This window comes from Chlorocebus sabaeus, chromosome 1 (genome assembly GCF_047675955.1).
Source record: "Chlorocebus sabaeus isolate Y175 chromosome 1, mChlSab1.0.hap1, whole genome shotgun sequence".
NCBI lineage: Eukaryota > Metazoa > Chordata > Mammalia > Primates > Cercopithecidae > Chlorocebus > Chlorocebus sabaeus.
In genome coordinates this window covers 106957239-106979138 of record NC_132904.1, presented here as the reverse complement: position 1 = coordinate 106979138, position 21900 = coordinate 106957239, and the positions used below count along the sequence as shown (strand labels likewise).

The 21900-nt window shown below is 34.9% G+C and overlaps 1 protein-coding gene across 3 annotated transcripts in view; it reads left to right on the top strand.

The window, feature by feature from the left end:
* The window catches only part of ARHGAP20 (Rho GTPase activating protein 20), a 124407-nt gene that overhangs the window by 77802 nt on the left and 24705 nt on the right, over positions 1 to 21900 (top strand). For 2 of the 3 annotated variants that reach the window (XM_038005237.2, XM_038005238.2), the window contains exons 4-9: positions 3385 to 3534; positions 10835 to 10876; positions 11800 to 11884; positions 14724 to 14801; positions 17077 to 17143; positions 19365 to 19553. In XM_038005237.2, coding sequence (XP_037861165.1) covers positions 3385 to 3534; positions 10835 to 10876; positions 11800 to 11884; positions 14724 to 14801; positions 17077 to 17143; positions 19365 to 19553 — 611 coding nt within the window. Of the gene's footprint in view, positions 1 to 3384; positions 3535 to 10834; positions 10877 to 11799; positions 11885 to 14723; positions 14802 to 17076; positions 17144 to 19364; positions 19554 to 21900 lie in introns of those variants that run through there. The other variant, XM_038005240.2, reaches the window with a different exon arrangement.

Below are 21900 nucleotides of genomic sequence, written 5' to 3'. Positions count from 1 at the left end.
ATTTGCTGAAAATTGTTTTGAGTTTATGGTATTTCTTTTCCATACTAAATTAGTAAAGTATTAAAGCCAGGTGGGTACTTGGGGACCATTTTTGATATTCATTTGGAAGATAAATAGGTTACTTTTCCAATAAAATCATGAGTTTTCTTTTTTAAAAAAACAGGATCTGTTTTACAAACATTAAATTATTTAGAAAGAAGTTTACTGTTCTCTCTGATAATAGCCATTGAGCACCCATATGGAATTTACAGAAAGGATAAATGACTGTATTTACCTCACATGCTCATAAGTCATCACTATTATCATATTTTATGAGAATAAGCAAATAGTAATGAGTTAGGTGAAGAAGATGAAATAAATTTATTAATAGAATTACCATCAGATATTTGTGGAATATATAATGATCTCTACCCCAAAACATATTCAATAAGACATCCCTATCTTAGAATGGGGAGAAATCTCCCTGGAATCCTGTGTATTTCATCAGTTCACTGGAAATTTTTCCAGTATGAAGATAGGAGGATAGGAAAGCAAAGTGTATCTGTCAGCTTAATAAATTTGTAGTAAGGGACTACATTGTCGAAATAAAGAATTTGGCCAGGTGCAGTGGCTCACACCTGTAATCCTAGCACTTTGGGAGGCCGAGGCAGACAGATGACCTGAGGTCAGGAGTTTGAGACCAGCCTGACCAACATGGCAAAACCCCATCTCTACTAAAAATATGAAAAAAAAAAAGTAGCCAGGCATGGTGGCAGGCACCTGTAATCCCAGCTACTTGGGAGGCTGAGGCATGAGAATCACTTGAACCTGAGGGGTGGTGGTTGCAGTGTGCCAAGATCATGCCAATGCACTCCAGCCTGGGTGACAAGAGTGAAACTCTGTCTCAAAAAAAAAAAAAAAAAAAAAAAAGAATTTATTTTTAGGGGGTTTTGTTCAGTCTGTTCATATTGGATTCACACTTTTTAATTCCTGTCTTCATAATACTATTGGAGATAGTCATTGTCATGCTATTGGAGCCAGTCCACATTAAATTAGCATTTTTTAATTTCTATAGTCTAATACTATTGGAAATTGAAAGTGAAAAATCTGAAGAACCATTCTATGACCCCAAGAATGCCCATTTTAATATAAAACTTTATTGGAATACTTCTTTTAAATATTTTCAAACTAGTCCATCTAGCTTTATGTTCATAAGTGTTCATGAGATTTCTTCCTCCGCCTCCATATTAGCCACATCAGAAAGCCGTGTAGCTCTGCAGAGATTAAAAAAACAAAAAGCCAAAGATAGAAAAGCTGAAGAGAACTTCATGGAAAATATAATTTCACCCAGGTTTCAGGTGCTGTTTAGGAATAGCGATATCCAGGACTTTTTATAGATGTCTAGTGGTTAAGAGCATAAATAAGCTCAGGAGTCAGCACTGTCCAAGTTTAAATTCTAGCTCTGCTACTTAAGCTGTGTGACTTTTAGCAGGTTAACCTCTCTACGACTCCATTTCCTTACCTGTAAAATTCCTGAGGATCAAGCTAAATAATGTGTGTAAAGTATTTACAACAATGGTATATGGTAAGTTCTCAATAAATGTTAGCCGTTGTTTTTATTATAGGAGAATGGAAGTCATTGTTCGTACTTTTAGACAGTTGCTTGTTTTGGAAATCTGGGTAGATAATGTAGCACCCTATTGATCTAGGGAAAGGATCTTTGGGATGACCTTTTTCCCAGGTCAATGGATGTGGATGTTCCCACATGATATCTGCAGTATCTACTAAGATAGAGACTTGCATCAGAAAATACAAAATACATGAAAACAAATATGGAAAGATACCTGTTTTTTCAAAAGATGTGTAGTTTTAGTTTTATATTACCCAGACAGTTGGCATCAACAAATAAGATTTGGTCTGTAATTGGGTCTGTTTTATTTTAAAAATCTAAAGATTCATAACAATAGGGGGGGAAATATTGAAATATAGGAAGAAGCCTTAATGCCACAAGACACTTTCTATTACACTTAAATTCTATGGGAAGCATACATGAGGCTTTGAATCTAGATTTTCCTTCAGTTCCTGCAAAATCCTTTTTCATCTTATGAATTTCACTGAAAACTTTTAACTTTAAATAATCCATGAATCAGAGGAATTTTAGGGATACTTCCATATAAGTTACCTTTGATTTCATTTTAACTTTTAGTATTTACACAAATGGTTCTGAATGCCAAGAGGTACCCATGTTTTCCTGAGCATTCTCTTTATCCTTGTTGTTGCCTTCTCTTCAAGTCTCAGGTCCCTGCTAGCATTAAACCTGACAATTAGGTCAAGAGATATGGTGGTTTCCATATCAGGAGTCTACGGGGATTAGGTAGAAATTGTCTAAAAGCAATTTCACTTGAATTAAAATAGATCACCTTCAAGGTCCCCAGAGATGAATGTTAATTGTGTCAATCCTACTTTTTTTTTTTCAAGTTTGATTTAGGTTCTTTTTGGGGGACTGCAGATTTTTACTTTTAGCCAGAATATAAGGGGAAATGGTTGAACAAAATCTAAGAAAGGAAATTTAAAATAACCTGTGCTTCTAAAGCCTAGAAAATCTTGCAACCACTTCATTGAAAATGTATTATAAATTATTCTAATTAACTACAGGGATTTTTTTAGTGCATCTCTCTTAAAATGAAAATTTTATAAACATTTTAATAAATCCTGTGTATTTTCTGTTTTCAGCCAAATTGTTTTGGAAATTAGCAAGTTATAAATAATAAATGAATTAATATTTTGTAACAGCAGTACAAATTAGGTTTTTAATGCAGTGCTTGACATACAGAAAAATAAGGTGGCCAGTTTATGGCTATTTCTTGCCATAAATGCAGGCATGAGGACTAATTGTTTCACCAATGTTTCAAAGGTCTTCTTGGGCCAAGGTAGCCAACCCTGTTTAGTTTACTCTTCTAGGCACTGAAGATAAAAACACTGAATAAGACACTTGGCCCATGATTAGTGAAAAATGGTCCTTTTATCACAAATACAGAAGCTCCCATAAATTATTTTTCTTCTAAAAAAAAAAAGGATACATGTGCAGAATGTGCAGGTTTGTTACATAGGGATATGTGTGCCATGGTGGTTTGCTGCACCTATTGACCCGTCCTCTAAGTTCCCTCCCCTCAGCCCCCACCCCTCAACAGGCCATGGTATGTGTTATTCCCCTCTCTGTGTCCATGTGTTCTCAATGTTCAACTCCCACTTATGAGTGAGAACATGTGGTAGTTGATTTTCTGTACCTGTGTTAGTTTGCTGAGGATGATGGCTTCCAGAGAAGCTCCCATAAAATTTAAGAGAAGCTCCCATAAAATTTAAGAAACAAAATAACAAAGGGTTGTTTGGTTTTTATCTTTCTAGATATAACAATAACTTTAAGATAAAAAATAAAATTAAATTAACTGATATGTGGACAGCAAGCTGTGTGGATGAAGTGGGAGAAGGCAACACCAATGCCATGAAATCCTTTGTTTTGGGCTGGCCCACAGTGAACTTTGTGGCCACTTTCAGGTAAGAATCACAGCTTGTCCTCTATTTACCTGGGTTAGCTACTATGATCTAGGACTGAGATTTAAAAAAAAAAAATAATCAAATGTTATTCATCTAATTTTTAAGAGGGAAGTATTTTGTTCTGATTGTATTTTGTTCTGATTGTGTATTAAGTCAGTAACTCATCTGTTGACACATACACCCAACCAAAATACTTGTATGCCATATATTTCTCCCAATGGGCTTTTGATTAAAATATGTGAAAATTAATGGTAAATATTGGGAACTCTTGGGATCATTTACCTTGGTTTGACTTGTTATTTTTGTGGGAAAAAAAAACAAGAACTTCCAGGAATATGGAAGGGGAATAGAGTAGTCCCGTCTTTAGGAACCCCTCTTCAACATCCTCTTCCTTAATATGTAGGTATTTGTTTTACATATTGAGCTTTTAAGTCTTATCAGTCTTTTCAAACCACTGAAAAAGACCTTCATTGAAGCAAATTGTATAGTCCAATTAAGTTTCAGTAAGTGGTTTATACTTATACTCCCGAATTTTTAAATAAATAGTGTTTTATTATACAAATAAAACTAATGTCATGAAATAATGGTTACTTAAATTGTGTAGCAGGTTTTCAGTTGGTGTCTATAGAGATGTGACAACGAAAAGCAAAGGTATCATTTTAAGGAGTGAGAGCTTCCCAAGACTTATTCCTGTGCTAGGATGGGGTTGGAGAATGTATGAATGCAGAATATTTGTCCTAATGAACATGCTTAATTGGCACTGTCCAGTACAGAGTGAACAATCACAGTCACAACCTGTGATTTTGAATAACTGTGTCCCAAGCTCTCCAGTATTTGTTTTACACTTAAAGTTAGTGTTCATCCCATGCACATGATGCTTTTTATTTTGCTTCTCTTCTTGCTACCACAAAACTCCTAGGACATCATCCTAAAGCCAGACAACTAAAATTTTCCACGATGTTAATCTATTAAAAGATAGGCATGTCATTAAATTCTATTATGTACTATTTGGCCTACCACAAGATTTTAAGAACTGATTTGGAAAAAAGAAAGTGTTTGTTTCATTCTCAGCATATCTTTTCCATGACAGATTTCTCTAGATATTATCATTTCCTATTGCTTAATCTCCTTGGAGTTACAGGTGAAAGGACGTAATTTTAAGTGAGGGTATGACTACATGACATTTTTAATCAAGGAATTTTCGTGAAACTTCTTTTATCTTAAGAAGAGGGGAAAATGTGGAAACAAGTTTTACCTATATTATATTATTCAAACTATGGTTCTTTAACCAAATGATCAAGGTTAATATCACCAGTGATGTCACGTAGGTAAAATGTACTCCTTGGTATATTGTGATGAGAAGAACAATTAACCTTGTGATCTTCCTCCCAAAAACCTTTAACTCCAGTCTAATCATGAGGAAATCATTGAACAAACACACATTGAGATACATTATGCAGGATACCTGACCAACACTTCTTAAAATACTCAAGGTCAAAAAAACAAAATCAGAGGAAGACTGAGAAATGGTCATAGATCAGTTACTAAAGAGATATAATAATTATAATGTGGTATTCTAGATTAGCTTCTAGAACAGAAAAAGGACATTAATGGGAAAAATGGTGAAATCTGAATAAAGTCAAGAGTTTGAGAGTAATGTACTAATATTAGTTTCTTAGTTTTGACAAATGGGCCATGATAATGTAAAAGAATAATATTAGATTCCTCTAAACTTAAACAGCATCAGAACTCTGTAGGGAATCTCTGTATTATCTTTGTAACTTTTATGGAAATCTAAAATTTCTGAATTTATTTTTTTTAAAAAGTGAAGTGTTGAGGAGTTCTGCCTTTGATATGTCAGAGTGAAGTCTTTTGGAGAGAAATTTAAACTTGGAAGTAGGCACAAGTACTGGGTGAGTTTCCTGTTTTTAAGGCCTTAGCCTGAGGGCAGGGTACAGTTACATCATGGTGTAGGACAACTAAAACTGGCAGAAACAGTCTTTCTGAGCTGAAGAACCAGAGGACAGAAGCCATGTCATCCACAGCTATTGTGGGATGAGGGAAATCTCAAAAAGGAAAGTAGCAGAGAAGGCAAGCTCCAAATTCTATGTATAAACACTGCCCAAATCTCTGACTGGTCACCAAACCCCACATGCATGAGATAGACTGAAAGCATCTTGAAGCTAAGACTGAAAGCATTTAACTGAGCTGCAACCCATCACAGATGAAATAGAGTTTGTAGCATCATCTAATCAAGTTAGTTTCTGCTAAAACAAAAATATCAACACCGTTCCACAAATATAACAGAATACAGTCTCTGAAACATTTGGAATGTCCAGAATACAATCTGAAATATCTTGACATACGAAGAACAAGGAAAAAGATAATCAACAGAGACCAATCTTAAAATGATTCATATGTTGAATTACCAGAAAAGAATTTTAAAACAGCTTTCATAAGTAAGCATGGCAGGTAAAAGGAAAATTCAATTTAAATTAATAAAAAGATAGTAAATATCAGCAGAGAAATAGAAAATACTGAAAAGGGCCAAATGTAAATTCTAGAACTGAAAACTACAATATTTTAAATAAAATATTTTCTGAGTGGCTTTCTTTGCAGAATGGAAATGAAAGAGGAATTGGTGAACTTGAAGGTTTATCAATACAAATTGTCTAATCTGAGGAACAGAAAAAAAACAAAGATTTTTTAAAGGAAAAATGTGTCACAGACTTGTGGGAATGTATCAAAAAGTATAATATACATCTCACTGGAATTACAGAAAGAGGAGAGGAAATGGGGCTGAAGAAATAGTGCTTAAAAACTACCCAAATTTGGTAAAAGGCATAAATATTCAGATTCAGCAAGCTCACTGAACTCTAGACAATGTGACTATTAAGAAAACTATACCTGGTCATGTTATAAACTACTATAAACTACCATAAATCAAAGATAAGAGAAAAATCTTAAAAGCAGTCAGATAAAAACAATGTATTACAAATAGGAAAATGACAATTTGAATTATTATGGCCCTTTCATTAGAAACTATGGAGGTTAGAAGACAGTGGAACTTTATTTATTTATTTATTTATTTATTTATTTTTGAGATGGAGTTTTGCTGTTGTTACCCAAGCCATAGTGCAACAGCATGATCTTGGCTCACTGCAACCTCTGCCTCCCAGGTTCAAGTGATTCTCCTGCCTCACCCTCCTGAGTAGCTGGGATTACAGGTGCGCACCACCACGCCCAGCTAATTTTTTTGTATTTTTAGTAGAAATGGGGTTTCCCCATGTTGGCCAGACTGGTCTCAAACTCCTGACCTCAGGTGATCCGCCTACCTTGGCCTCCCAAAGTGCTGGGATTACAGGAGTGAGCCACCATGCGCAGCTGACAATGGAATATATTTTTTAAAGTGTTGAAACAAAAACCTTTTAACTTAGAATACAATATTCAGCAAAAATATTATTTAAAAATGAAGGTAGAGTGAAGATTTTTTTAAAAAAAAACTATAATAATTCATTACTCGCAGAACTGTCTTACCAAAAAAAAAAAATGTTAACACAAATTTTCACACTGAAGTGAAATACAAGAGGGAAGCTCAGATCTTTAGGAAGGAGTGGCAGTCACTGGAAATGTTAGGGAAATCTAGGTCATGATTCATTTAAAATTCCATTGGATAGCAGGTTAAAGAAGCAGTCTCTCCAGTTACTATAATAACTGTTTTTTGTAAATGTAGCCAGCCACAGTGGCTGGTGCCTGTAATCCCAACTGCTTGAAAGGCTGAGGTGAGAGGACCACTTGAGGGGAGGAGTTTTGAGACCAGACTGGTCAATATAGCAAGATTCCATCCCTACAAAAAAAGTCAAAATATTACGCAGGCATGGTGGCATACACCTGCAGTCTCAGCTACTTGGGAGGCTGAGGTGGAGGATTGCTTGAGGCCATAGACCTGGGCAATATAGACCCTATCTCTAAAAAAATATTTAAATTAGGTGAGCATGGTGGTACCCTGTAGTCTTAGCTACTTGGGAGGATGTGGCAGGAGCTTTGTTTGAGGCCAGGAATTCAAGGCTGCAGTGAGCTGTGACTGCACTACTACACTCCAGCCTGGGCAATATCTCTAGCCTGAGCAAGACTTGGTCTCAAAAAAATAAAAATAAAACGTAAAAACTAATAGCATTGAAATCTAAGACTGACAATTGCCAGAATCTTTGAAAAACTCTCCATTGAGTCAAATTGAGGAAAGAGCAGACAATCAATGTGAACTTTTCATGCTTTACTTGAAAACAGGGTAGTCACATCCCAAAAAAGCCCAAAAGGAATTTCATCTCTATCACTACATATACTCTGATTCACCAACTTAGGATCTATATCTACCAGAAAAATAGGTGCTGCACCTTGATTTTACAAATAATGGTACTATGGAATGGGAAAATTATTCAAAAAACACAGGAAGTACTTGAATCTGACAGTAGTCTGTCTATAAGAATCAGAAAATAATATGTTAACTTAAGTACCTACTGTGAATCTTAGACTACAAACTCAGGTATGCATGTTTATTTATAGATCAAATTAAAACTCATCTTAAACCCCCATTTTGCCAGGCTGGTAGGAAATCAGATTTTCTTCTTTACTGGAACTCCTGTTTTTGTAAGGTAGAACTGTAATACAGGAGATTTCTAAGATGCCTCCAAAACAGACAAAGGGCTTCTGACTTTAGTCTATTGTGGTCACTGTTGACATTTATTTCTATGCTCAGAGTTGTCCCTGTATATCCAGAGATGTTCTGCTTCTTTGCCATAAGGGGCGGGCAGAGGGTGGGTGGAAGATATCTTTGCTGATATAAAAACTTTGGTGCCTAGGACCCAGCCTCCCTAATGACTCCTTAAAATCATTTCCTCTGGGTTCTTTCTGTTTCCTTTGGGCACCTTAACTGAGTGACATATGGTTCCCAGCTCACTGTCAGTGATGACAGGCCTCTATCTCCTCCATAATTTGAGAGAATCTTCTAATCTGCCATGCCCTTTTTATTTTCCAAGATACACTGCTTTCTCCTGTCTTAGATCTTACTATCTTTTTAAGGGGTTTAAGTATTTATAAAACCCAGAGATAGCCATTGACTTTGAAGTACTTCTATTTTTAGTCCCTTAAAAATGCCTGAGATTCAGAATTACTAAAGAAAGGGAGTCCTGGATTCAGGTATAGAGCAGGGGGGAAAGGGAAATATATAAGAAGATTACACAAATTCATCTCCATATGTTAACCTGACACATTTCATAATTTATATTTTGAAGTAATATATGCTATATATTCAAACAAGGAAACACAGCAATGAAAATGAATTGGCCGGGCGCAGTGGTCATGCTTGTAATCCCAGCACTTTAGAAGGCCAAGGCAGGCAGATCACCTGAGATTGGGAGTTCAAGACCAGCCTGGCCAACATGGAGAAATGCTGTCTCTACTAAAAACTACAAAATTAGCCAGGCGTGGTGGTACATGCCTGTAATCCCAGCTACTCGGGAGGCTGAGGCAGGAGAATCGCTTGAACCCAGGAGGCGGAGGTTGTGGTGAGCCAAGATTACACCATTGCACTCCATCCTGGGCAAAAAGAGTGAAACTCTGTCTCAAAAAAAAAAAAAAAAAGAAAAAGAAAAAGAAAAAAAAATAATTATCTAAAACTACATATAGTAATATAATTAAATATTATAAACATAATGTTCAAAGAACCCAGACACAAAATAGTATATACTTTATGGTTACATTTATATAAAGTACCCAAACATGCAAAACTATTCTATGCTATTGGAAGTCAGGATAGTGGAAACTACTGCCTGGAAAAGAAGATAAGGGACCTTCCAAGGTGATTTTCTATTTCATGATCTGGGTGCTGGTTTATGTGAGTGTGTTCAGGTTGTTAAAATTCTTCAAGCTGTACATGTAAGCTTTGTGCAGTTTTCTCTATATATCTTTTATTTCAGTTAAAAATTTTAAAAATACTAAGCGTCTTAAAGGGGCAATTTTCTTTAACTGCTTTGAAAAACGTTAGCAGGTCTGAAGCAAACCTCTTATCTATTTCTCAACAGATTTTTGCTAAATAAATCCAAGACTTGACATAAGTGAACCCAGAAAATCTATTTTAGAAAAGAGAGTACATCAAAAGATAGTAAGGAATTGTGAAAGATGGAAAATGTATGCTCAATGGTAAAAAAAAAAAAAAAAAAAAAGTTATGCACTTTCTGATGGCCAATCCTGGCAGATTGCTTATGGAGAAAATTGCTAAACAACAAAGTTAGTGAATAAATGTATTTTTGGAAATAATAAAATAACTAGGATTTCCAACATCTCTAAAAAAATTAGAAAATTAGCCAGGCCTTGTGGCATGCATCTATAGCCCCAGATACTTAGAAAGCTGAGCCAGCATGATCTCTTGAGCCCTAGGAGTTCAAGGCTGCAGTGAGCCATGATCATGTCTCTATACTCCAGCCTGGGCAACAGAGCAAGACCCCTCTCTTTAAAAAAAAATGAGAGAGAAATATGATTTTAAAAGCTTGTTAGTGACAAGACTATATAGGAATAAACTTTATTTTTAATCTTAAGAATTAAACATAATAGTGAAATCAGCATAAAAATTAATGCTAATTTAGTTGCAAATGGATCTTAATCAGACAGTTATAGTTATTAAGAATAAGTTTTCAACTAACAAATTTACTAAATGATAATCTTGCTGCATGTGATTTTTAAAAATGTTTCTTTTCCTAATAGCAAACTGGTTTCTGGGCAAAGAGATTTCCATCCACATGCCAAATTTCTCTTAATCTCTGTATTCTCAATATTAACCATACTTTCTATTTGTATGGCCGTTTGAGCTACAAAAATACTAACCCAGTTTCATAGATGTAGAAACTGAGGCTTAGAGGTTAAATGACTTGCCCATGATTGTCTAGCTTGCATATAATTTTGAAACCAAGTGTTAGATTCCAAATCAAGTACTCTTTCCACTATAGGAACTCTCTCTCAGTGATATGATACCACTTGTAAAAAAGCAGTAAAGTAGAAAAGAGGGTTTGTCTTAGATCCATCCAAAAGGATTTAATAAAACTACGTTTGACTGTAGTTTTTCCAAAGGGATATTTTCACTGCAGAGTTCTCCAGAACACAATTATGCCAAGGTTGCAGCTTATGTGTGCAACTGCATTAGTAACAACAGGCTGTTGACATTTTCATCTGGATGGACAATCCTAAATCTGTTAGCATAGGTATTTTATGTGGTTTAATTTTTCTCTCCCATTTTCTTTGATTGCAGTTCTCCAGAACAAAAGGACAAATGGCTCTCTCTCCTTCAGAGGTATTTTTTCAGTATTCATATTTTTAATCTTTAACCTTTAATAAATGAATTAAGACATTTTCTGCAGAGATGTGCCCCAAATTATTCCTCTTCTCCTTAGTCGAAATTGTTCATTTGTCCTCTAAATAAGCTGCTGTTTATATTGTACACTAGCTACTTACTTGCTATAAATAATGTTCTCTCATTACATGTATTTCTTAACTTTCTAGGAAGGAGAACATTGAGGTCTAGTTACATCATTTTAGACAGAAGTTAGTCAATAATCTCCTCTCTTTTTCCATTGTCTCCAGCCTACCAATTGGAGCTAACAGTTTCCTCAAAGTATGTATTAAGTTTCCATAAATGCAGGGTTTTCTGCTAAGCACCTCAAAAATAATGGTAGTTATTATCCCTACCATTGAGCATGCAGACTAGAATGATTGATTTAGGCTCATCTATTAGACTTACAGTCCTTCCCTCCCTCCTGTCCTCTCTCCCTCTCCACACAATAGGATAACCAAGATTTACACCCTACTGGGGAGTTAAATGAGAAGTACAAGGCCATTACTTTGGTTTGACCTTATAAAATATTTATTATATATGTTCCTATACTTATCAGTAAGGTGCTGGACCTGTCCAAAGAAGACAGGGAAACTTTGAGGGTAAAACATTACCCAGAGGTGCCCTAACCTGGTTGTGCTTCTCAAACCTCACTTGACCTGGATGTCCTATTTTTTTGTGCCCATGCCTAATGTCCTGAATTTTTTTATTCTCTTCCAACCCATAATGTAATCTGACTTTGCTGAGTCTTCTCATCTATCTTTTTAAAAAATAGCATATAAGTATATTGGAAATATTAGCAAAATAGGTTGATTTTTGAAATAAGCCATTAGCGAATTCCATCTGACTCAGTGTTGTTTTGGGTTGTTGTTGCATTTGATTAGATACATCAATCTAGAGAAAGAAAAGGACTACCCGAAGAGCATTCCCCTCAAAATCTTCGCCAAGGACATTGGGAATTGTGCCTATGTAAGTGTTTCTAAGCCAGAAAATTAAATTCCAAGTCCCTGCATAAGATAGAACACTGTGGATAAGAAGAGAGACAGGCAGGCAGGCAGGCAGGCAGACTGTGTATGTGCTATGAAAGGTAGGCATTTAGAAGTACCACGGGGAAAATCCTTTTTCCTGGTTATACGTATGTCTTCATATATATGAAAAATTAGCCCTAGAGAAAATGAAGCAAGAGAAATTCATATGAACTACAGTATTTAACATTTACGCTTGGAAAGAACATTGCTTGTGAGATGTCTCTTTCCTCCCTCCGGTATGAATATTTCTCTGAATCTTTTCAATAGCAGCTGCAGAGGCTTGTAGTAAAGCTGTTTCCACAGGAGTATTTCCTATTATTATTAAGCAATTTTTTCCCAACTTGTCACTTCTTAAGCAGAAAGTGGTTTTGAAAAGTTCTTCATTCTTTAAGTTTTTAGGGATTGAATCCCTTAGGTTCACAGGAGGATGATCTAGGAGAGGTGACATTTTTAAAGGATCAGCACTTTACTACTTCACAGTGTCTATCATATCGATCACATAAATGCTAAGTCTTTAACCCCAGCTATTATGTATAATTTGATGACTGAAATCATAGTACAAGAGAGAAATGTTATCAATTATGAAAAATATGAAAACTTGTGAATATTTTATGATACCGTCAATTGTCATACTTCACAGCAGCTCTAGATCACACAGAATAGCTTTATTTGTGTGTGGAAAAATATGTAGTGCAAAATAGTTATGTTTTGGCCAAAAGCAAAAGTTATGCAAATGTTCTGACCAACTCCTGAATCCCAGATGTCACTGCTTGAGGGAAATACTCAAATTTTTATAGTACGAGACTACAGAGATCTGTAGCAAAGTAAAACAAAACAAAACAAAAACCCTGTTTTTTTCTGTCTGCTTTGATTCAGTTGTGGCAGTTGGTTACATTCAGGATTTCCTGTAAAATCCCTTAATTTTTTTTTAACACTTTCTTTTCGGTATATGAAAGTATGTACTTGAGAAAGGACTGATGTCCCACTGTCATTTTGGAAGAGAAGATAAGAGATATGGTCAGGTTGGGTGCTCTGTTTTTATCACTAGTACCCGGGTTAAGTCAAGGATGATGTAACATACTCTGTCCTTTGCTCTCTAAAGTAGCTTTCATAACAAGACTCTCGTTCAGGGAGCCCTGCCTCCAGAGCGATTCCCCCAAATAGGAATGCATGTGTGGGAAACATTCTTTATCTTTGCCCCCTAGTTATACACACCTTGTCAGTAACTTATGCCAATATGGAACAAAATTGCCACATTTTCAGTTTTGTCTGTTATTTGTTTACTAGCCAAAGAGTTCTTTCTGCTGAAATTCACTTGTTTTGTATACTGGAAAAGCATGTAGGAAAAAAATATACTTTCTATAATTATGTTTTGAACATATATGCCTAGTATTAAGAAAAACTATTATCTTAGAAACCAGGTTATTGGGAGGATAGATTCTTCACGTAACAAGACTTCATGGGAGAGTTTCTTTAAATTAAATGGAAAAAATTTTAGACTTTTTAAAAATCAGAAGCCTTTTTAAAAATTTTCTCTCAAGTTAAAGCCCAGTATGTCATATACCTATAACGCTCTGGTAGAAGACAGACACTGGGTTGAGTGCCCCAAAGACTCCCTGTTTCACTCAGACAATTTTGCACAATCCTTAGGGCTACCAGGAACAGTTTGAAATTGTGCATTTAAAATGCTTTTTTAAATTAAAATTCAGTTAAACAATTTTTAGAGGCAATTCATCATATCAAATAATTCACTCATAGAGAAGAAATTCTATTAATGGAAAGATAAATAATGAATTATCAGATTTCAGTTACCTTTATTTTTGTATCATTTTTGTATTTATGCTACTTTTTTATGCCATTTAAGCCTTCTTTATCAGGGACACAGCCCTAATTGCTGATTTAATCTTATAATTCTCATGTGTAAAACCTATGTATGTATCAAGTTTTTTTACAACATAGCATTTATATTTAAGTAATGCATTTTGGAATTCAGCGATCTCTATAGATATCTCAGAATCTTCTTAACTCTTTTACTGTTTGCTGCAAATTGTCTATTTTTAAGTAAAAGTATTCAGTATAGTTTAGCACAGAGCTTTTATAGATATTCTGTTCATTGGCAGAGTTGATAATAGAATTGAGCTTTCTAAAATTTTCAATTCTTTCTTCTAGAATTATTTTTTTATGTCCTCCAAAGATTTCAACAATTAAAATCTTAGTGACCACAGTGTGTGACACATGGAAAGTTCCCAGTAGTGACTTTTAAAAATTCGAGGCTTTAAACATCTTTTGTAACCAGTTATTATCCTAATTCTACCTAGCCTGACTTTATACCATGCAAAGAAATAAAACCCTGTATTGTGAAAACACTACTAAGGAAGAAATGGAGATTCAGCTCTTGCCTTTTTTTAATTACCCTTTGCCTTATGGAAATACAATTATGGAAATAAGACAGAGGACCAACCTCACTGATTTATTTTTTTAATTGGGAGCTGGGTCCATGTACTCTCTCCAAAATATATGTAGTCTTTCTTATTTGCTTAAGTTTTTATATTCTGTAAGCCATGCATCCTTTAAGAGAAATGTTTTATTAGAGGGCATAATTTATAAGGAAATGAAAGCAAATTATAATCAAAGTTTTATGTTCTCCCTAAATCTTATGCTTTACTCTGTCCACACTTGAAATCAAGATTTGCCTTTCAATAATCATTTGACAGTGACTATTTGTTAACCTGTTTTAAAATTCATTATTTTATAGCTATATTTCTTATTTTTTTCTACAGTCTAAAACTATAACAGTAATGAATTCAGATACAGCGAATGAAGTTATCAACATGTCATTACCATTGCTAGGGATAACTGTAAGTTATTCTGCTAGACATTCTTAATTAAAAATAAACTTTGATTATTTAAATTTATGTAAGTATTTTCCTTCCATCATAAGGCAGTTGATTATTAGAGATACCAAAGTAATACTTTACTCCTCAAAATATAGAAGATAAGAACATTAAAGCTTTAATATGATTAATATATGGGTGGTGCTGTTCTCCTATTTTAAAATCTGTGTGATCTGAAAATTATAAGATTGGACTATAATTTTAAAGTGACAACCTGTATTTTATTATGTATGCTATATATATATACAAAAATTTTTTTGGTATAAAGTTCTTAATAAAGTTTCATACTCCTTCTCTCCTTGCTACTGGTCACAATTTGACTTTTCCCTTATATAATTATATAATTATCCTGTTATTATCCCAAGACTTGGTCAGTCTTAGGATGATGAGTTCTGAAGTGTTTGTTCTGTAGTAGAATTTTTACATAAAACCATATTGGCTGGCTACAGGACCTAAGCATGATATGGTTAATACCTCTGATAAATTGGTTAGTAAAAAGACAAGTTTTGAATTAGATGATGGATTTGGAGAGCTTTAGTGTGCACACCACATTCTTCCCTGTTTTACTTTTAGCTTTGTATCTTTCTCCTTTCTGCGATAGAGGTGAATTTTTGAGAATTTTAGAAGTGGAGAAGATTAGAACATTTGAGGATGAGGTAGAGGAAGGAGAACTGGAAGATTGTCCTCATCACCTTGCTACCAGTTGTATAAACACCACACAATGAGTACTTTCATTAAAGGGAATGACTTTCAAAAGGATGATAACTAAAGGAAGCACTTAAAAACACTATTCCTTCAGTGAGATTCTCTGTAAATATGAAAGTACATTGTATATAAGCAAATCTAAATACAGTTAATAATACTGTGGAATACTATGGCATGTCTTAAATATGTGTCATGTTACATCATTCAAGGAGCACTGTTTTCAGAGCAATTCATGACACATATTTAAGACATGCCATAGTTTGATTACTTGTGTTTAGATTTGCTTATACACAGTACTATAGTAAGCCCGTTAGAACTCAGGACAACTAGAATTTGGGATAATCTGATAATTAGTTAAACTTAGTGATATAAATTTGATTACATTTAAAATATATGCGCTGGGTAGAGTAGGCACCTCCATTAATTTCTAAGCTATATGAATATATTTTGGAAGAAACTAGTTAGTTTTAGAGGTATGTAGAGGAATTAATGACAGGATTCATTCTCTTATCTATGCTTTTCCTTTGGATAAAATTATTAATCTCCTCAGACCAAAAAAAAAACTGTTAAGAATTGAGACTATTTGGTTATACCATTTTTAAGGGATTATTACAGTGTGTTTGGACACTATATAAAAAGAAAGGATTTTTATTAGATTGGTCTTCCTATTTACAATAAATTTTTTGACTAGGAGGGATGGGGCCGGGAGGAAGTAACAGATAAACTGAGTATGGGGGGAGTGGAATGGTTTTTTTGGTATTATAAGGGCAGGGCCATGATTTTTTATCAGAAGTTAAAGGCAAGGATATGAAATATTTCCAACAGACTTATCTGTTCTAGCTTCATTTAAAACATTTCTGCTTTATCCCTCTTAGAGAATTCAGAAAAATCTGTATAATTTCTTTCAAGTATCATTTCTTTCAAGTGGGATTTATAATGTTGCTGGATTATAATTCTGCTAGTGAACAATTTTATTGTTTTCCATGACTGGGCCTATTCTCTAGAATAGAATTCTTGTCCTTTCTTTCCCCAGGACTGAACTTGCCTAAACTAAAGCCAGTAGAGGTTGTGCCAGTTATTTATCTCCTCAAAGTCTCTTGGTCATTCTCCTGCTCAGAAGCAGCTGAGCTAATAATCAGCCTTTGAGATATTACTTTTTAATCATAGACACAGAAGTGTTTTGTGGTTTTCTGGATAATAAGGTTGTCTTTGCAGGGGCATGTTGGAGGTTAAGCCCAATATTCTCTGAGAAGTGGAGGAACATAGCAGAAGTCAGGACTCTAAAGAAGAGATTAGCCTTTAAGAGCCAGGAAGATTGTTTTTCCTTTGTAAAGGGGCCTAACTATGATTTTACACTCTGTAGGCTACCTATATAGTGAAGGCCTGATTCCACTGCAGTTCATGGATCTCTAACCATCACTGAGTAGGGGGCAGGAGGGAGGACACAAAACCAAAAAAAAAAAAAAAATGTGTCCTCATTCAAGTATCAGATGTGAAAGATTTATTGTGACATTTAACTCTTTTTATCTCTAAGGGCTCTGAGAGAGATTACCAATTATGGGTCAATTCTGGAAAAGAAGAGGCTCCATACCCACTCATTGGTAAGTTTTTGCAGAAGTCTAAGATAGCATCGATTGTGTTTTAATTATAAGTCTAAGTGTCTCCGAGAATTGGTCATAATGGTCCTAAGCTTAAATACTATTAAATAGGAAATTTCATGGTGTTCATTTAATAAATATCTATCAAGGATTTACTCTGTACTAGACAAATAATATCTCCTCATTCAAGCTAATGGTATAGTTGGGAAGAGAAATACAAACTTTTCTCTCTGCTTTTTCATTTGACAAGAGTCATCCTGCCAAAGCTTTTTAAATTTTTTTCTAAGAAAGAAATATGTGTTGGTATTTTTCTCCATACATTTATTTTTCATATTCAGTTTTTACATTTCCTGTTCCCTCACCTACTATGTGCCTCTATGGAAGACCATCTAAAATACAACCATGCATCTTAATTCATCAGTCAGTATGTAACACCTGCTGTATACCCAGAACCTTCCTAAGCTTCATGAAGAAAATCAGATTAACCCATTTAGACTCCTAAAAGTCTTTATTATCTGCTACTTCAGTAACTTAATTGTTTTGCTATTTCTCTAGTCAGATTTTCCAGCATTTGTCATGAGGAATTGTTGATAAATATGTTCCATTTTACCTTATTTAAGCCATTAACTAAAAAATATTTCTTGATCAGTATTTCATTCAGTGTGGTTAACAGAACTAGAACAATTAAAGGACAGTATCTTTACCAAATCTTGAGATGATGACAATGATAATCATGATGATGACAATTTCTGTTAACAATTTTAAAATGCTTACTACCTGCCAAACATCATGCAGAGCATATTGTATGCATTATTTCATGTAATTATTTCATTTATCTATGAGGTCACAACTGTGTAATTCAGTGTTTCAAGTGATCTTAGTAATCTAAAACCAAATTTTTCTACAAATGTATATGCTCATATTTAGAATACAGAAAGTGATCATGCACAGAGCTGAAGACAAAATCGACTGTATTTCAGATTTTTAATGTCATTTTTGTAATAGTCAATGAACAATAGTTAAAGTTATTAAAATTCAAACACTTAAAATAATTATTTTAATAAAATATATTAATGAAAACTATGTAGATGGTAACTTTTAGGCTTATGACAGCCCCAAGCTTCCCGACTAGCTCTTACTGAAAAACAATGGGACATAGGACATTATTGTCCCATGATTTAGCAGCAATTCTTAATCATTATTTTAATGTGCTCTGTAGACTTCAATTATAGATTAACTGCCAGCTATTTTGATAAATTGATTTCGTTTTATTGTCATAGAAGCCTTTTTCTGCCTTAATCTCTGGAAGCTGCTGTAGTACTTGATATTAATGAAACATTGACATTGTATGCCTAGACCAGGTGAAAAGGAAGAGTAAGAGTTCGCTGAGTTACATTTAGTGATAAGTCAGGAAATAGAAGGGAACTTGCTCTCTGTACTTAAAAAATCTACATCACAGTGGTATTTGAGGATCACACTAAAAGGACATAATACTTAGAATACTAAAGAGTTAAAATTATGTTGTAGTCAGATGTCCAGGGTTTAGTTTTTATAGTTTGTACATTCCTTTTTGCATCTGTTTCTGTGTTTCTGATCCCCTGCAGTCTTCCTTCTGATTATTGCCTCTGAACATCAATCTCAGAGGGCAGCAGTGACAGAGAAGCGTAAATCAAACCAGTCCCAATGCTCTTGAGTAACTAACTATAATAAAAATTAATGAAATGTTTTTTAGGCAAACATCTTGTGTTAAATAATATTAATAATAGTGATACTTGACATATATAGATCCTTATACTTCTGTGGTAGGTAGAAAAAATATTTTAAATCAGATTTGAGACTGAGCAAGGACATGTATTTGCTGAAAAATTATAGATCTAGTTAATGTCAAAGGAGACAACAGAATACCTTTAATTATCCTTTGATGCACACATTGGAAAAGTCAGCATTATGGAACTCGCAAACTGATCTGTGCATTCATTCCAAACAAGATAATCTTTAAAGATTTTTTTCTTCTTTTTCTCCCTTCTTCCCTTAAAACTACTTTGGTAGGACCACCTGCATGCTGGTCTCCAGCTGTAAGAGTGTAAATGATCATTCTGTCAAACAAAGGGATTCTTTATGCCAAAAGTACCAGGAGTAAATTGCAGTACACTCCTATTTTGTAGTACACATGCTAACAGTACCAGTCAGCCTGAAGTCTACATTTAGATTTTTCTCTGTGTAGGGCATGAATATCCATATGGAATTAAAATGAGCCATCTTCGAGACACTGCACTCCTGACACCAGGATCAAAGGACTCTACCACCCCTTTCAACCTCCAAGAGCCCTTCCTTATGGAACAGCTCCCTCGAGAGATGCAGTGCCAGTTCATCCTGAAGCCCAGCCGCCTGGCTGCAGCCCAGCAACTGAGCGGTGAGTTGCTTCTAGCAAAAGTTTTCATTCCTGAACATAAATTTAGTACTCAAACCTCCTGCCAGATGAGGTATTTTTTCTTGGAATTTGCTAAGTATTTTGAAAAGGAAAGATGGACTTTTAGAAAAAGATGGTTTTATAAATCAGCAATAGGCATGATTGACTAAGAATCAGCAGCTAGCAGCTAGTAGCAATACAGTCTGTTCCTTCTTTCTTCACCATTCTTTCCCCTTTAACCTTATTCCTACTGCAGTCAAAGGCACTAAGCAGTACTGCAGGTGCTTCAATGCCTTCTTTGTACTGTAATACACTCCCAACTGTGTGTTCTCCCTAAATGGTTGCATTATAAAAAGGAGGCTGTCAGTGATGGATGTCAGAAGATTGTGATGCCCTACCTGGATTCTGGTGCTGATAAGTATGTGAAGACTAAGATGATTTCTACAGAAGTCTCTCCTTAGCCTACTACTCTAATATGAATTCCCTGTGAACATAGCAGTCTCTTACCCACCCCACAGTAAAGACTCTGGAATAATAAAAGTAATGTTCAATGTAAGAGAACCATAATTTACCCTAACCCAAGTTTGAGCTTTAAGCTCTGTCTGAAAGGAAGATTGTATAAGCAACAGAAGAAAATTGATACCAAAAAGTATGAGTGAGATAGTAGAAAATTGATTGTGAATTTCTATAGAACTGGGAGACCCAAGGATTTGTGTTTGCAAAGGACCAAACTTGGACCCCAGGCGTAGTAAGTTTAAAGGGATGACATAGACCTTGAGAGATCACTGAGGCCACCTTCCTGCCACTTGACAGATTATTGGCATCGTCTGAGTGCCAGGGGAAAGTCTGAAATCCTTCATCTGTGTGTGATTCAACTGATACAGTATTAATGAAAAATTAGCTCATACTCTTTCTATCTTCATTACAGAACAACCTTACTTTAAGAAACATTTGTATGTACCTATCTGAACTTACAGAAAACAAATTAAATCACTCATTGTAAGGAGTTTTTTTGTTTTTGTTTTTGTTTTTGCCTTAAGTGTTAATACACACCAAGATTGTTTTAAACAGAATCTCCTCTAATGCATTTAAAGTTGTTTAATTTCTAATTTATATTTCATACTAAAACATAGTTTCTGAAATAACTACATCAAGAAATTGTAACAGCATTGTGAAACTTATTTTCCTGTTCACCCCTTTGATTCAAGATTTTGACATTTTATTGGACAAAAAGAGTTGTAACCACCATCTGTTTTCTTCAGCCAGCCTTTGTTCATTCTATTTTTCATCTCTGGAAGCCCAGATTCCTTCTGCTTCTTTCAAACCTACTAAACTCTACCACTTTCTCCATCTGTTATTCCCCCCGTCCATCTTTACTTTCCTCCTTATGCAACTTGAATTCCATGGTTATGGTGATCATCCCTGTCTAGCAGAAAACTTCTGTTTCTTTGACCCTCTTTTCTACATTCCTATACACCTCCTAAAATCTCATCTCTAGATGAATTCTTTGCATGGTTGGAAGAAATCATATAGCATCAGGGCTACTCTGTATCATTAGTGACCAACCTTAATGGGCATTTCATACTGGGAGAGTAGTCTTAACTTTGTTTCTGTGCAGCATTCTCCAGCTACTTGAATCAACTGTCTTATATAAATTTCTACCCACGTGGACATCCAGCCTGTCACTTTCTGTTGATGACCTAGCCTCAAATTTATACTTTACCAAAGTCACTAGTAAATCAGTAGATCAATCATCAGGGACTCCCTCATCTTGCCAACATCAGATACACAAATTTACCTTGAATTTGTTAACAGTCATCTCTCTATAATAGTAAATTGAGATTTTGGACTCTAAAATTTTTTGCTCACCTTGGGTAATTTTGAAAGGGGAACACTGAGACATCGTGGTCTTTCCATCCACTAAAATGTGAGCTCCATGAAGGCAGGGATTTTGGTCTTTTTTGTTCACTTCTATATCCCCAGTACCTGGAAAAGTGCCTGGCATATACAAATAAGTATTCAATCAATATCTGTTGAGTGAATGAATAATAGGTCTGTTGTCAGCTCATTAAAGATACAAAGGGTATCTTTATAACTAGGCTGAGGAGGAGAATAATCTTCTACTCTTCTACCTTTGTACCTATGTTTTTCAAAACTGTTTTTCTGGGTCCTTGTCAACTTTATTTTATAATAATCAGGAATCCTAAGGGTTTTAACCAGTTTTTCTAATGACTTGTTCAACTAACTTGTAGGCATCCTCTGCTTAGTTTCTTTCTATTGGAAGGGAGGCTAGATGATTCCAGCTGTAAATGATTCATAGTAAATGGGATGAGGGATGGAACAACTATAG